Source organism: Kryptolebias marmoratus, linkage group LG2, assembly GCF_001649575.2.
Source record: "Kryptolebias marmoratus isolate JLee-2015 linkage group LG2, ASM164957v2, whole genome shotgun sequence".
NCBI lineage: Eukaryota > Metazoa > Chordata > Actinopteri > Cyprinodontiformes > Rivulidae > Kryptolebias > Kryptolebias marmoratus.
The window spans coordinates 4,876,760-4,892,922 of NC_051431.1; the positions used below are offsets into that span (position 1 = coordinate 4,876,760).

General features: G+C 39.2%; 1 protein-coding gene across 1 annotated transcript; it reads left to right on the top strand.

The window, feature by feature from the left end:
• Positions 1-463: 463 nt before the first annotated feature.
• lpar6a (lysophosphatidic acid receptor 6a) lies at positions 464-2,493 on the top strand. Its single transcript, XM_017416269.2, has one exon. The coding sequence runs from the start codon at positions 804-806 to the stop codon at positions 1,878-1,880; it is 1,077 nt and encodes a 358-aa protein (XP_017271758.1). The 5' UTR covers positions 464-803; the 3' UTR covers positions 1,881-2,493.
• Positions 2,494-16,163: the final 13,670 nt, after the last annotated feature.

Sequence of the window (16,163 nt, forward strand, 5' to 3'; positions counted from 1 at the left end):
GAGCAGCAGCACAAAGGAGACGTAGAGAGCCAGAGTGTGATCAGCTCTGACGGAAAGCTTCCCAGGCTGTTAGAGGAAGAACCTGAGAGGCTCGTTTCTTCTGTTAGAGGAAGAAAGACAAAGGAAAGGAAATGAGTCCTGAAATAAGAAGAATAATGTGAAAGACAATCACATTGGTCCAGAGAGCGTGGTGGATCTAATCAAACTTCAGTTCTGCTCTGAGATGCTGCTCATGGCCAGGACCCTGTGAACGGTGGGACACATGTGACAACTTTGCTGCTTTGGAGCTGAAACAATCAAAAACACCCGGAATCAGATTTAACAGAGGATTAGGATCGGGTCATATGGGCGCTCTCTCTGATGGAGCTGAATTAGAAGAAGTCACCACTGGCCTTGGACCTCTTTATATTTCCTGGTGATCTGGACCATTTGAGTGTAAAGGAGCCACAACTGACTGATTTATCTGAGTAAGTAAAAGTGAGCCTGTGTCTGGTGGAGAGAGACTGGGCAGGGGGAGGGGAAGAGACTCCAGCCTGGATCTCTGTCCTTTGGGAGGGATCCTCTTAATGTGCTTTAACCCCCCCCCCCAAAAAAAAAAACAAAAAAACAAATACATCAAGAGAGGGGATATAAATCGCATTGGCCACGTGCAGCTGTCTTCTCTATAACAGTTGGAAAGAATCATCTGTGGTAATGGCCTGAGTGTGCTGGGCTGCTCTGGTCTATGTTTTTCATTCATTGTGCAGGGGGGGACATTTCATCATACAGCTATTATATAAAAGAGACCCTTGGCTCTTTGTCTCATGATGTACAACACCACCCCTCTGCCAGGGAATTCCACCGAACAATCAGCAAACTGCATCAAGAACGATGAGTTCAAGTACCCCCTGTACAGCACAGTCTTCAGCATTGTGTTTGTGATTGGGCTCATCACCAACGTCGTGGCCATTTATATATTCACCTGCTCCCTGAAAATGAGGAATGAGACCACGACGTACATGATGAACCTGGTGGTGTCCGACCTGCTGTTTGTCTTCACGCTGCCCCTCAGGGTGTTCTACTTCATCAACAAGAACTGGCCTTTTGGAGCACCACTCTGCAAAATCTCCGTCTCACTCTTCTACACCAACATGTACGGCAGCATCCTCTTCCTCACGTGCATTAGTGTGGACCGCTTCCTGGCTATCGTGCACCCTTTTCGCTCCCGGATGCTCAGGACTAAACGCAATGCCAAAATAGTGTGTGTTGCTGTGTGGGTGCTGGTGCTGTCAGGGAGCCTCCCCTCTGGGTTTTTGCTGAACAGCACCACAACAGATAAAACAAACGACACCATTTTCTGCTTTGAGAACTTTTCGTCCAAGCAGTGGAAGTCCCACCTGTCTAAAATGGTGATCTTCATAGAGACAGTGGGCTTCCTCATCCCTCTGCTGCTGAACGTCTGTTGCTCCATCATGGTGTTACAAACTCTAAGGCGGCCGCAAACCATCACCCGTGGGGGGAAGGTGAATAAAAAAAAAGTCCTGCGCATGATAATTGTGCACCTCTCCATCTTTTGTTTTTGCTTCATCCCCTACAACGTAAACTTAGTGTTTTACGCTCTGGTTCGCACCAAAACCTTAGAAGGCTGCTCCGTGGAGTCGGTGGTTCGAACGATCTACCCAATAGCTCTTTGCATCGCCGTCTTCAACTGCTGCTTTGATCCCATTGTTTACTACTTCACCTCTGAGACCATCCAGAACTCCATGAAGAGGAAGTCTCAGGCCAGTCGCTTGTATGACGTCAAGTCCTCAGAGAACCTGCAGTCAGAAACCACCAGCAGTCTACGGTTTAACTTGAGGAACCTCAAAGCTAAGGTCTTCCACAACGAGTCCTCGGTGTGACTTTCAGATTAAGGTGTAAAGTCCGAAACACCAATCCATATAAAGTCAGGTCTCCATGGAGGGGTTTTTGGAGCGGTTATCATCTCAGGGCGAATGTTTGGAAGTGTGGGGTTAAAAGCTTCTGCTTTGCAGGACGTGACTCTTCGCTCACATGTGTGGATTTGTTATGACAACTTAGAAACTTCTCTTCCTGTGGAATGTACTGCTACTGTGTTAAACACAATTACTCTGCCAGTGATGCAGAAGGGAATATACTATGATCGCTGAACTGCAGGGCAGTTATAATATTTACCTGTTTTTATGTTTGTAAATTTGTATATATCTGTGGTAAGTTGTGCTAACTTTAGAGTATTATCTGTTAAATTAACAAAAATGTATAGCAACTTATACAAGTAAAAGGCTTTTTGTTTAACATAAATTCCAAACATGTCACTCTGTAATTCATTATCATGAATTTTTAATTTAGGAATTGTGAATTACAGATTGAAAAGTTGCCTGTTTTGTTTTTATTTTATTTTCAACTTGTTACTGAACGTTGAATGCACTGACAGAGTTCGTCATATCACACTCACACCATTACCATCAATAAAAGCCATTTACTGTCAAAAACAAACAATACCTGATGCATTTTGTCATTTAAATAAATATGTCAGTTTCAAATAATCAATAATCATAAATGATTATCTAATATAACAAAATAGTGAAATAATTTACTTCCTTTTTTATCAAATGTAAATGTGACTCATGTCTAATCTTTCTGAAAGGTGTGAAAAACATCTTAATGTTTTTACTGCGCAAGATGATGAAAGAAAGTTCTGTTAAAGGAAGCTGGGTTTAGTTTGTCTTACTTCTGCTGAGAAGTTTCAGCTTTCTGTGTGGGGAAACTAGAAAAGGAGAGAAATTCTTAGCTCATGTTTTCCCGCTTTTACAGGCTGCAATTTCACATTTGGGTTTGTAGAATGAGGACAACCTTAAAAGAAGTAGAACTTATTTTTATGTCGTAATAGTTACTAATTAACCAGTGGTACCAGAGTCAAAGCCCCGTGGTGTTTGTTTTTATCCAGACAGTAATTTCTTTTTATCAGTCTGTAAGACTTCCTTTTTCTCACAAGGACAGTTTTCGCAAAAAAATTAAAAAACTGAAGAAATTACATTTCGTGCAGAAACGCAGGGTGAAGCTGAGGGCTTAAATTCACTGAAGAAGCTGAAACTGAGATGCACAACACTAACTAAAAGCCAAATACACCAAAATGCTGGCTAAAAGTAGCAAAACACCAGCTAAATGTAAAAGTGGCAAAACAATAGCTAAAAGCAAAATGTTTAAAAAGGCTAGCTGAAAGTAGCAAAAGCTCTTTTTTTTGCTGTACAGTCAGGGTGTTGCAGTATTTTTTTTTATTATAAAGGTTTTTTAAATACATTTGATGAAAAATGATCCAATAGGTTAGCTAAATAGAGCAAGCATCCTAAAACAGATTGAAAATAGATCTTATTGCATTTCAACTGGAAAAATATTTGTGAATAAAGTTAAATATTTTGAAAAGTTTACAAGCCAAAATCCAAAAGTCAAAGCAGCCGACTTCAGAATGAGCTGAACGCTTTAACATCAAATGCTAAAACAGCAGAAAGTGTGCAAATGTTGTTTTTTTTGGTTTCTCCTTTTTTCAGAGTTCACCACAGCAGGCGAACCCGCATGAAAAATTGACACCTTTTCTGATGCAGCCCGAGCTCAAATCCGCATCTTTAAGATTACAAGATGACACTTACCACAGGCCTCAGAGGTCAAGTTCCGGTAACAGACAGAAAAGTCAAAACCAGGTAAACGATGCCAAACCAGCATCTCAGCAAACAACTGAACCGATGACAGCATGGCAATATAAAGTGATTAAATACTCTCTAAAATGCATATATGATTTAAAAAAATTATCTGTTTTTTGCTTTGAATGTTCTCATGAAAAGCAGCTTAAGTTTCAACAATGAGGTTAAAGTAGACAAAGTTTTCTGTTTCAACTGAAAGTTCAGGTTTTAAATTGACTTCAGTTTGTCAAAGACACATGTTCCTCATCTGCTCCAGGCACAACAAATTCAGAAATCTATAGATTTCCTTGTAAGTGCATGTACGTGTTCTAACAGCAAGAGCCTTCGTAGGTGGTTTGACAGATTTATTATGAACAAACGGTGCATGGAAGAAGTCAGCTGCCCGCAGAATGACATTTTGCATTTTAACTTTGTTTTCCTACTTTCAAAAAGCTTACTTCTCAGTCAGTGTTTTTAGTACTTTTCCGATATTTTCTGCAGTAGTTACATATATATTATGGCTTGTTTTAATAAAAACACTGTACAGGCTCACAAACCCCCAGTAACGCCTCAATGTTGACCAAACTTTCTGCTGTGGATGTTTAAGCTGTCATGTTGCAAACTTTGGATTATTTCAAGCTGATGCTTGACTCGAGACAATTCTATTTGTAAATTCAAAACAAGATTTTGTGTCACCTTGGCAACACAAGCAAGAAGAAATGAGACTCGTTTTAGGAAGTAAATAAATTTAGAGACTGCGTGTTGGAAAAGTACATGAAAAACATTTGAATTTCCAGTCCAAAAAAGCGAATGTAGTGGAGATTCTGAATAAAACCGTAAAACTTGTGTTCACGAGCTTCCCCTTTCTAAAGAAAATTCTGGTTTTTGTCATGCTGTGAATAACCATACAAGTGATAGCATCAGCAAAGAACCAACACAACATGAGTGAGAATAATAGAACCCACATGGTGGTTGAATTTTATTGAAACAGCCTGAAGGTCAGTCGGCAGAAAATCCAAAATGACATTTTGGCTCTGAGTTCAAGTGAGAAAGACAAGGGCTGGTGTACGGAGCAACAATGTATTTTCCTAACAGACAGACCGTGTTGACTCTAACAGTTTTAGGCGAAGATGGAGTGCTGGGAATATGTGATGACTCTCAGCTACTACCACACCAAAGATGAGCTGAATAGCTGTAAAACTGACTGACTTACAGCCATTTTGTGTTTGCTAAGGTTGCATAGCTGTGGCAACCATCTTGAATGGGGGTTGACTCCAAAAGGTAATCAGCTGTAGATGTTCATCTAATAATTACTTTCTGAGAGTTTCATTCAGATCTGTCCACTGGTTCATGAGACATTTTGCAAACAGCACAAACACAAACACATTTCACCTTTGGCGGCAGGCGATAACAAACATGGCTGCACACATCATCAAGTCTGTCAAAGGTCAAGAAGTCCAGTTCTGTGTTCAGATTATACAATCAGACCAAGTGTTAATCCACGGGTGTCCCTGTGAGAATAAAGGCAGGAAAAGAAAAGAACAAACAAAGGAAACCACAGCTTAAAAGCCCTTCAGATAACTGCATTAATTTATGAAACATTTTTATTAAAAAACCTACAAAAAGTATCATTGTTTATTCATCTCAGTTGTTCCTATTTATTGATTTGTATGTGCTAAAGTCTGCTGCAGATATGAAGTGTCTGCCTGTTTTCTGTCTTTGCAGCGGTTATCTAATCAACGTGACCTTTCCTTCCCAGCAGGCTGCAGGCTGAGAAAACACAGACGCATCACAGCTCGTCATCATTTACATGCTGCTCGCCTCTTTCACATGAGCACGAGAATCAGAGGAGTTAAAGAGAAAATGTGACATTTTATCTGGTCAGTGACGCAAAAAAAAAAATCCTCTTTGAATTTCATGCAGAACATTTTGATTAATCATAAAATGTGAGGAGTATTAACATCAGTGGTCATTTTATGTCTCGTTCTGTAAAACCGTGAGGACAAAACAACCCAAAAACAAGTCTGGATCACGACCCCCAGCTTTTGGTCCACATCTTTCTGCAACAAATCCAGCAGATTTTAGCCACTGATTCCTTGACGGCCTCTTTGAAGTTCCTCACTTTGTAACAGGAGCAGTTTTTGCACTCTTGTGCGTGTTCTTTAAGTTCAGATGAGGTCAGTCGGGAGGTTGAGGTGAGGTCATCAGATTCAGTCCACAGCTTTGGACCACATGAACAAAGGGAAGTGACTTCCTGTCAAATGGATCTGGGGGATGGGGGGAGGCGGGTGTCTCAGCAGTAGATAATTGTTCATTTTCATTCCAAGCAGGATAAATCAGGGAGGAAATGGTTGTAATTATCCTGATATGACTATCTGCACTATTTTATCACCATTACAATAACCATGCCCAATGCTTCCATTCCTCTGATTTTATGGGAAAAGGGCTATTTTTATAGAAGATTTGTCTCTCTCTCCAGAGTAGTGAAAGTACAGAGATGGTGGGGACACAATATTTTATCCAGTAAACTTTCCTGCAGAGGTGATAAAACACACAGCAACACCTCATAATCAGCTGTCAGGATGTGGTTTAAGAGAAAATAAAAGAACTTGACTTAATCTAAAACTAGAGGCTGAACTAAAGTAATTATAAGCTGCAGAATGGAGCTTGTTAGGCCAAATAACAGAGCGCCACAGTCACATGCAGTCTCCCTTCAACTCCCAGTCGCCTCAGACCATAAACAGCTCTTATCAGTCCTCCAGAGGAGTTATGGGACCAGATCCGCTTTGTTGCACAAAATCTCAGGAATGAAAGAGAAAGCCTGAGCAGCATGTTGATAAAACCCTCCCTCTGTCAGGGTACAGGGTGTTTATGATGAACATATGTGCACAGTGTACAAAGTGTTCAGCTTGTTAAAGGGAGAGAATTTGATCCTGGGCTGGGCCCGTTTCAGCAATGCTACTGGGAAACTAATTTGGCACAAATCAGCCACCTTTCACAGCAGGTGTTTGCATGATGTCTGTCATTGTTTTTGTGTTAATTGATCCGATACATCCTTACCTTCAGCCAAGAATCCAACCTGTTGTCACCTGATTGTGTGTCATGAGCTCATGAGCCAAGAGCCAAACCGAAGCGACAACTTGGTTGCTCAAACAGAAAAGTTAGAGCAGGAGTGTTTGGATTGTAACCAAGGAAATTATGTTGTCATGTGAGCAACCTCACTACACTACAACCTCAGTTTTTAATGTGTGTGTGTGTGTGTGTGTAGAGAGAGGTATGACAGCATTGGTGGCGCTGCCACAGTGTTATTTTAAACTCAAAAGTCCCAAGTCCCAGCTTGACAGAGGGGTGGGGGGTGGGGGTTGAAGGGAAAACGACAGGTTAAAGTTCTGACTTGGAATATTCCCTAAAGGAAGACAGACATTCCCACCGGTTTTTACTGTTAGGCTCAGAAAAACGATCACACATTGTTCCTCATATGTTATTAAAGTTGGCATGAGCAGATTTAATCTGTGGAAACATTAAAAGCAGTTCCTGCACACACAGTCCACTCCTCACATGCGTGATTCAGTCTGACTGACATGGTTCTAAAAACTGATAAAGAATTCAAGAACAAACATTGGGTGTGTTCTCTAATAGAACAGGTTGGTGTTTTCTCTGCTGCGAGTCGTTCTTGCAAAACTTCCTGTGATTTTGAACAGTAAACGAGCAGCTTATGTCAAGTTATGAATGTTTTTTTCCTGTAGCTAGTCTCTGGTATGAGATTAACCACTCGGTGAAAGTGATACTACAGTAACCAGGTAACAAGTAAAAACAACAACAGCCTGTTCATTTCTGCAGCATCTGAAGTGATGTTGCAATGTCCAGTTTTGAACACAGTTAAGTGGCTTTCCTAGTACGTGTGTTACTTAACTTGTTTCTTGGGTAACTCTGAATGTGCACGCCCACATAAAAAGAAACTAACAACAGAACAACAGCCTTTTTCTTCTTATTGTTGCCTCAGTTTGTGAGTGCTGCCGAGTCCCCCTAATCTCTCATCGGCAAGCCGCTGTACACGCAAAGGATTAAAAAAGAAGGTGAAATACTATCATTGTATCTGTTCTATAAAAATAGATTTTACGCGTGTTTGTGTATTTCTTTTTGTCTGACATTGTAACAAAATATCTCCTGATAAGAGTTTCTATAACTCGAGTAAATTAAATTCAAGATGGCAGTCAGCACTAAGCAACATTTGAAAACACAAAAATGGCAAATATTTAACAAATATAGTGCTAAACTTTGGTGTGGTGGTAGCTGAGAGTAATTTGTAATACATATTCTGGGCACTGTTCGTTGCATGACGTCTTAAAACTTTGGTATTAACTGTTGGTGTGAACCCCGTTTGTCTGTTAGCAAAATATCTCTTCAGAAATGGCTACAACTCAGTGGGTTTTACAGACATTGAGCTCAAGTTTGATGAGAGTCGGCCTCATTCTTATACCCCAAGTGCTAATAAATCTTCCAAAATTGTGCATAACATCATTTACAAGGTTTAACTAAAACAGCTTTATTTCTGTCCGTTATATCATAAAATGATCTGAGTTTAACACTCTGGATAAAAGGCGGTGGGTGATATGCATTTCTTCAAGAAATGCTAGGCCCTTCGTTAGGCTTTACAGTGGCTTCATCAGACTCGTGGCAGGATTAGCGGCGCCTGCATGGCCCCCCATAAACACTCATAAAACAACACTCTGCAGCACAGGCACACTTCAAATCTGATGTTTTCAGGTCGGCTATGAGGTCAGCATGTTCCACACGAGGAATTTCCACAGAGGTCCTGAAGACCTCACAACACTTTGCCTCCCTTCTGTAGCAGAAATCAGCCTCCTGGTGCAACAACAGATTTAGTTTTGCCTTTATTTGTCTGAAGGATACACTTTTGTTATGTGTTGTTAGTTCCTGTCTTTAAAAGGAGATTTTTATGCATACAGCTAAAAAAAAAAAAACTGATTATGCTGACAGGGCTTAGAATTCAGCCCCTGTGTCCTTTTGAACCAGGATGCAGGAAATACAGGAAATTTATTAACACGAAGGCCTGAAGGGTGGAAAGGGTTCGGGACGCGGCTCATCGATAGCCCCGAGGTTATCTGCCCCGCTCCAAAACAGACCAAACAATTAGTCATGGAACGGTCAGATAAGACGGGGAGCCACTGAACTTTGTCAATTCAACAAGTGAGGATTTTGGTTTGTTTTTTAAAGAAAATCACCCTCGGCATGCAGTTTGCACGTCTTACCTCTGACACTGAAAATAGAAAGTAAATTATCTTGTGGAATGTCGGGCAAAAACAAAAAGTGATGAAGCAGCTTTACTGCAGCAGGCACTGATTTACTAATTCACTGATCAGAAACTGACATACATTTAATTATAAATGGTTTTAATCATTATTAACAGTCTATATTTTTATTTCAGTCGCTTTTTACTTGGCTGTGCAGCTTTTAGAAATATATGTTCATTTTAGAGCTTTTGTCTTTCTTGTGTTCCAGCCCACTTTTTTGTGCAAAATTTTTAGAACAAGAAATGCAAGCATTTTAAAAAAAGGATGGTGTTGTCAGGTTTTGTTTTGACGGTGTGTTTCTTTTTGTATTCAGTGTTTTGTTTTCTGGTTTCTTTTGGTTTTGGTTTATTGTTGTTGTTGTTTTCCTGTTTGTTGCCCGTTTATGTCATCATCCACTTGTCCTAAGTCAGCACTTGTTTACCTGCCACGCCCATCTCCACCTGCCCGCATTTTGCCATCACTCACCTGTGCCCACTTCCCGTAATCATCCTCTGTCTTTAAAACCCGGTCATCTCCTCCACTTACCCGCTGGTTCATTGTTGCTGTTTGCTTGTCTCTCTTCTCTTGTTGTCTGGTTCCCTTCCCATGCCTTACCTTGCCTCGCCTTGCCTTTTTGTTTCTCTCTGGATTTGTGTTATGGTTAGTTTTTGCTGCCTCGTCAGCTTTTGTTTTTGTTTCTTTTCTTTTTTTTTTAATTTTTCGTTTCGTTATGAGTCTGCGCTTTGGGTTTGTCTCATTCTCCGCCGTTCCTGACAGGTATAGTCACTATTTATTAAGTTATTGTGTTGAAACCTGTGCTATAAATGATGTATGAAATAAAAGAGACTATGAACTGTTTAAACAACATAAAAACAACCACACATCTAAACCACATGAAAAATGTCATTTTATTGATGAAAAAATTTACACACAGACTGAGATTTTCACTTGTGTGCAAAAGTCTTTGACAACTTTCATATGCCTTCATTAAAAATTGTTTGAAGTTTTTGTTACAGTGTTGAATTTGTTCAAATGATTATATTTATTCTGCTTATTTTGTTAATAGTTGCTGCTACACTTTACTATATCAACAGAAATAACCAGTTTTACTCCTTTAGATGTTATTATAATGGATTCTAATAAATGTGATAACTGATTCCTTTTTTGTTATTTTTTTACCATAAACATCTCAAATGAAAACATTCTTTGCACAAAACACAGCTTCATTCGATCCTTACTGTTGGAAATGTTTTCATGAATGCGTCAATGGTTTTTATCAGCCACAACGATTCTTAACAGCATGTTTTTGTTCAGGTTATAATTCATGATCTTCAGGCTGATCATCACATCACTATCTGCATGGCTAAACGATTTCCCCCCCACACTCAGCTAATGCGTGGCAACACTGCTACAGCAGGAAATGGATGATCTCATTAACTGATGTACTTTTTAACAAGATGGTATCAGTTTGCTGATAGCGGATCTTCCTCTAGATCTAATACATTTCTCAAACAAAACAAAAATTTATTTAAAGAAATTAAGACTTGAGACGAATGACTAAGTTTAGCCATGCTTGTGCTCCTTTGCATCTTCACCGGTTTGCAGCATGTTCAGGTGGTGAGGAGCTGAGGTGATGAGGTGCTGAGGCGGTGCGTAAACTGAGGAGTGGTGGCAGCCTCTGATGTCTGTACTTGTTCGGGTGTGGCTGCAAGAGTTTCCTGGTGAGGCTTGCAGAAGATTATCAGCTCAGCATGCTTGCTTTTGCATCACCTAGATGCAAAAGCAAGCATGCTACTTTAGGATTAAAGGATTGAACAAAACAGCAGTTCCTGAGAAGGAAACTCAATCTTCTAAAAACTGAAACTCAAGGTCCGTGGACCACATAAGGCCCTTCTAATCATTTTATCATTTTAAATGATATTTAAATTTTATTAGACCTAATCTGTGCCTGATTGAGTCTAGAAAACTGCTTTGTGCAGTCCTCTCATGGCATTTAACCATTTAACGAATGATTTAAATTCAAATTTAAAAATTCAGTCTTTTTGTTTTTTAATGTGGAAAGAGCAGCAAAGCACATCTGTTTGTGGCTAATGGATCTCTCACTGATAAACTTGCTGCCAAGAAAAAAAAGTCAAGTTTTTGACATGTACTAATATGCATCAGAACAACCGAGAATCTGCCTAAATTCATATTTTCTACATATATGTTTCTGCCCCCCTCCAAAAAAAAAAAAGAAAAAATAAATAAACTGAGATTTTGAGGTATTTTAGCTGATTTGATGGATTGTAATGAAATCACAATACATTTTATAACAAGTAAGAACATGATTGAAAAATGTCTGGACAAGATGAAGAATCTAAAACAATAAGAAATGAAAACACTGCAGACAGAGAATGAAAAGACATGAATGTTAATTTTTAAACTATATCTTCTTTTGTTATGGTTCATTATATGTCACTGGACAGAGGTAATTTGTAATGTTTTATAAATAATTTGACATATTATATCTGAAAATCAAGGTCAGTTTATGTCTTTTTTTATGAATATAATAAAAGAGATTAGCTTCCAGCTAGGATCAGTTTGTTTTAATTTATCCCCCCTGTGTTACTGAACCTGACACCCCTGTTTAAACTAAGATTCTCCTCTTTCTGTTGCACCATTAAGATGTTGGCATTTTAAATGGTTTTCCAAGTATTAGACAGATCAGTGCATTTATGAGAACATGTGAGACGTTAAAGCCAAACATGTGGTCCCATTTCACCAACATCTATTAAAATATATATTAATACTTTTAGGAAATTGCAAAAACACTCAATTTCCGGGTCCTTTAATAAATCTTCTGGTCTCGTCTGCAGCTGATCTATTATTGGCTAAAAGGAAGGATGGCAGAGAGACGCACCAGCGGAGCCTGGAACCCCAGCTGAAGGTGGCGTCTCATCTGGAATCAACAAGAACTCTGAAAACTGCAAAAAGCTCCGATATCTGCCGGGTTCTACTTTTATTCACCCAAGATATAAATTTAACTAGAAAACAATGGTAGTTTATGCGAAAATACTGCGTGAATTCTGAGGTCTGAATGAAACTGAGTGGTTCAAGCTAAAAGGCGCAGAACATTAGCTAAAAGCTAAATGAGCAAAATGCTTGCTAAAAGCAGCAAAAGGTTAGCTAAAAGCTAAAAGTAGCAAAAGCTAGTTAAAGGTAAGAGAACAAAAGAAGTAGTAAAAGACTAGCTAAAAGTTAAATGCAGCAAAAAGCTTTCTAAAAGTAGCAAAGAACGAGGAAAACCATCCAAAGATCAGATAAAGGTAAAATGTAGGTAAAGTAAAAAATAGGTAGCTGAAATTAGCAATAGGCTAGGTAGAAGTTAAAAGCAGCAAAAGGCTGGATAAAAGCTAAAAGCAGCAGAACAACAGCTAAACACTAAAAGTAGCATGAGAAGACAAAAACAGATCTAGTATGCTGAAACAAATAAAAACAAAAACAGGTTTTTGATAAGATCTCATTTATAAGAACAAAAGTCCCGGCACCCATCTCCTGGATGAGCTAAATGTTTCGATTGGCTAAAGTAGAACAAAATACGCTGAAGTTGTTAGACTGCAAAAAAATGTACGAAAAATAAAATAACCAGAAAAAAACAATAGTATGACCTTTTTACTTTGAGCTGCTGATAAAAAAAATGTTCTTGCTTGGACCACAAAAGTCTTGATTGTGTGCTGCAGTACAGAGCAATAAAACATGGACAGCAGACAATAAAGGGTCACCGTATAGGGCTAGAAATAATCCTAACAATGACAACCCTCACATTTATAGTTGGATAGAAACTCCCAACTGCAGGGCCTAAGTGCTTTGTTATTAACAGGAAGAACTGCTCCCCACAAAGAATAAACAGAACTTCTCTTTAACGGGTGACTCATGGTAGGAGCTTTCACTGCCCGGTAGATACCAGTAACGCTATAAACGTCAACTTGAAATGCAAATATGCCACAGAAATGAATGGAGCTGCGTAAACCACAAAGAAACCCTCTCAAAGGGTTGCAAAGACAACGCGGCGTTTGGCTAGAAAAACGACTTTCTGAGCATCAGTAGCCAGACAGAGATCACTGGGTCACTGTGCATCTGCAGTGCTCTTCCTGAGTGAAACTGAAAAAGCAGATCATGAAATCAGAGACAAAGGGGGATAGAGATTGCTACAGAAAGCAGGCGTTGACATTTCATCAAGAGTAATGACAGCAGCTGAGGGTCGAGGCGTGAGTGGACGAGCTGCCGGAGAGGCAAAACGAGAGGCCTTTTGTGCTTCGTTTGATAAGAGACCAGAATGAGCAGGAAGAGAATTAGTGATTCACTTAAGATCACCCGCCCAAGCGGTAGAATACAGTGACTCACAGAGCACAGGCTGAAATACAGGATGTAGCATGTTTAAAAGCAAGCAACAACAGAAAGAGAAGGAAACACTGCATCACACGGTGTGGTTAGTTTTCACAGGTTTGTCACAAGAGCTACGGTGCTGTGGTTCTGCTCATCTTTCACAAGAAGCACACGGTTGCAAGCTTACACGTGCCACAACAACAGAACGCTGAGTAAGAAAGACTGTTTGAATTTGAAGCTCAGTTTGGCTTCACAAACCCAGCAGCTTGTGTAGGAGTCACACAGCGGATTCGAGCAGACACTCCATTTTTGGCTCAGTTATGATACAGCAGACATAACTTCACATCCTTCCTGCAAGAGGAAGCCTTTGTTCATCCGCTTGTTTGGCTCAATATTTTAAGGAGAACACTTTTATGAGCTTTCATTCATTGTTTTTTTTTTTTTTAATGTCATGCTTTTTGTCTCAGCAGTCAAAAAAAAAAAGGAAACATATTTACAAAAGCACCCACTGGGCATCCGCAGAACGTGGCTGCTGGTGCCGGCCCGCAAACCACTGTTGTCTCATACAGTAGGTTACTGAAGCAAACAACAGAAGCTAATTTCACATTTTCACCAACCTCCTGCTGCAGCATGACATTCTTTATAGAAAATAGATCTTTAAAACCTCAATTCGGGGAACAAAAACATCTCTCAACCTGTAAAGAAACTAACATAAAATAAATAAAAAGTGTCTTGATTTTTGTTCAGGCAGCACGTCATTGACATTTGATGCAATAAGAGCTGAGGAACATTTTTGTTTTAGGCTAAACTGAGCTGTAAGGGCTCAATACGACGCGACCACAAACAGAAGATCCTCCTATCTGCAGGACACAGAGCACGACAACACTGTAACCAAGCTGTGCTCCTCCATTTTATCTCTATCTGCACTGACACTGAACATGAACATTTCTTTTTTTTTGTGGGGGGGGTTACAAAAGGAAATGAAAAATAGTTTTGAAAAAGCAGAGAGGGTGCTGAAGTATTGAGTCCTGGTTTGGAATTCATTATTATTTCGAGATAAGAGCAGAGCAGTATGGGGTTCCATTAGTGCCAAAAATATGTTTATGTGTCTATGTAAGGCGTATATGTAGCATGCTATGTATATGTTAGGTGATATGTAAGGTGATATGAAAGGTGATATGTTAAGTGTATATGTATTGTAACATGCCTATATACTGCGTTGTGTCTATGTTCCGCACATATCATTATGTCACTTAACATATACACCTAACATATCACCTTACATATCACTTAACATACACATAGCATGCTACATACACACCTTACATAGACACATAAACATATTTTTGGCACTAATGGAACCCCATAAGCATGCTACATACACGGCTTACATAGACACATAAACATATTTTTGGCACTAATGGAACCCCATAGAGCAGCAGCCTTGAGCTTCCTCAGAAAAACTGTCAGCGTGGAGCTCTCCTGTCAGCCAATAGGAGGTTTGGAGGTTTCAGTTATTACATAAACTTTGCCAGCAGGATAATCCATCTCTGGAAGGACTGTTGGTGAATCAGCATCTTTACCGTTTCGTTGACTCATGTGCCGTTTCCTTTTCAGCCCAAAATGTAAAGGGCGAGGCTTGGCTGTGGGCTTTCTATTGTCCCACTCTACCGCACACTGGGAAACCTTTAATTTGTACATTATAAAAAAAATCAGACACCAACAAGTTTTACTTATATACTACTAACAATTAAAAATACACAGTAATGTCTTGAAGTCACACCTCGGATGAGCTCTGACTGATTCAGATTAGTTGGTTCATGAGATGTTTACCCAGCAGGTTTGATTCCAACAATTATTCCCAAAGTCTGAAGCCAAAATATTCCTCAGTGTGCAGTGCTTGGAATATGTGCTGGGGATAACTCTCAGCTTCTACCACACTAAAGTTTAGCTCAGTATGTGTAAAGTTTGATGAGTTGTAGATGTTCATTAGATGTTCTTTACTCAGTTTAAGCTACTTTTCTATTTATTTTTAGGGAAACAATAGAAACACTTGCTTCATTTTACTTCCACTTTTTTAGTTTTTGTCTTGGTTTTATTCATCTTTACATTCTAGATTTGTTGTTTTTATGATTTGTGCGTTTTATATCTTTTTATACCAACCTCTAGTGTTTCCTGAGTCACAAAATTCAGTTTCTTCAATTCGTTCAGTCTTAATGTTGAAACATTTTACAACTTTTGTGTGCTTGTTTGTTGCTTTTCTGTTTAAATTTGGTATAAAGCAGTTTGTGTTACATTTTGTTGCATGAAAGATGCTTTATAAACACAGTTTGATTAACTGGTTGATAATATAGTGGTGCGAATGCAGGAGAATGTTTATTTTAGTCAACGGTTCATGTTTGAACGTGTCTTTTGTTTTATTCAATAAAGTTTTGTTGAGAAAAAAAATCTTGAAAGTCTGGAAAGTTCTCATCAGTAGTTGCAACACCATCTAGTGGTAAATAATCATTTAAGGTGTGAAAACAGAAACTCATCTGTTTTGTCACAAGACAAAGGCTGGAAGGTTTGTTAGGAGCTCTCTGAGTGAGGAAGCCAAACAATATAAAAGGCTGAACATGTTCAGTCTACAGTTGATATCAAAGAGGAAATGAACTTTAAAAAAAAAACACAGGCAGAGTTTAGTATTTCCTGCTTTCCCAAAGCTCCAAACACGATATTCTAAAATGCCCTTCGGTCTTCTGAGAACGTTATCACTGCTGGTCTGAGCAGCAAACAGCAGCTGTTCTGTTTCAATCAAAAAACAGCACAAACAGGGACTTTATGACAAAAA

Coding starts and splice junctions, on each gene's coding strand:
- lpar6a (XM_017416269.2), top strand. CDS start 804: ATGATGTACAACACCACCCCTCTGCCAGGGAATTCCACCGAACAATCA.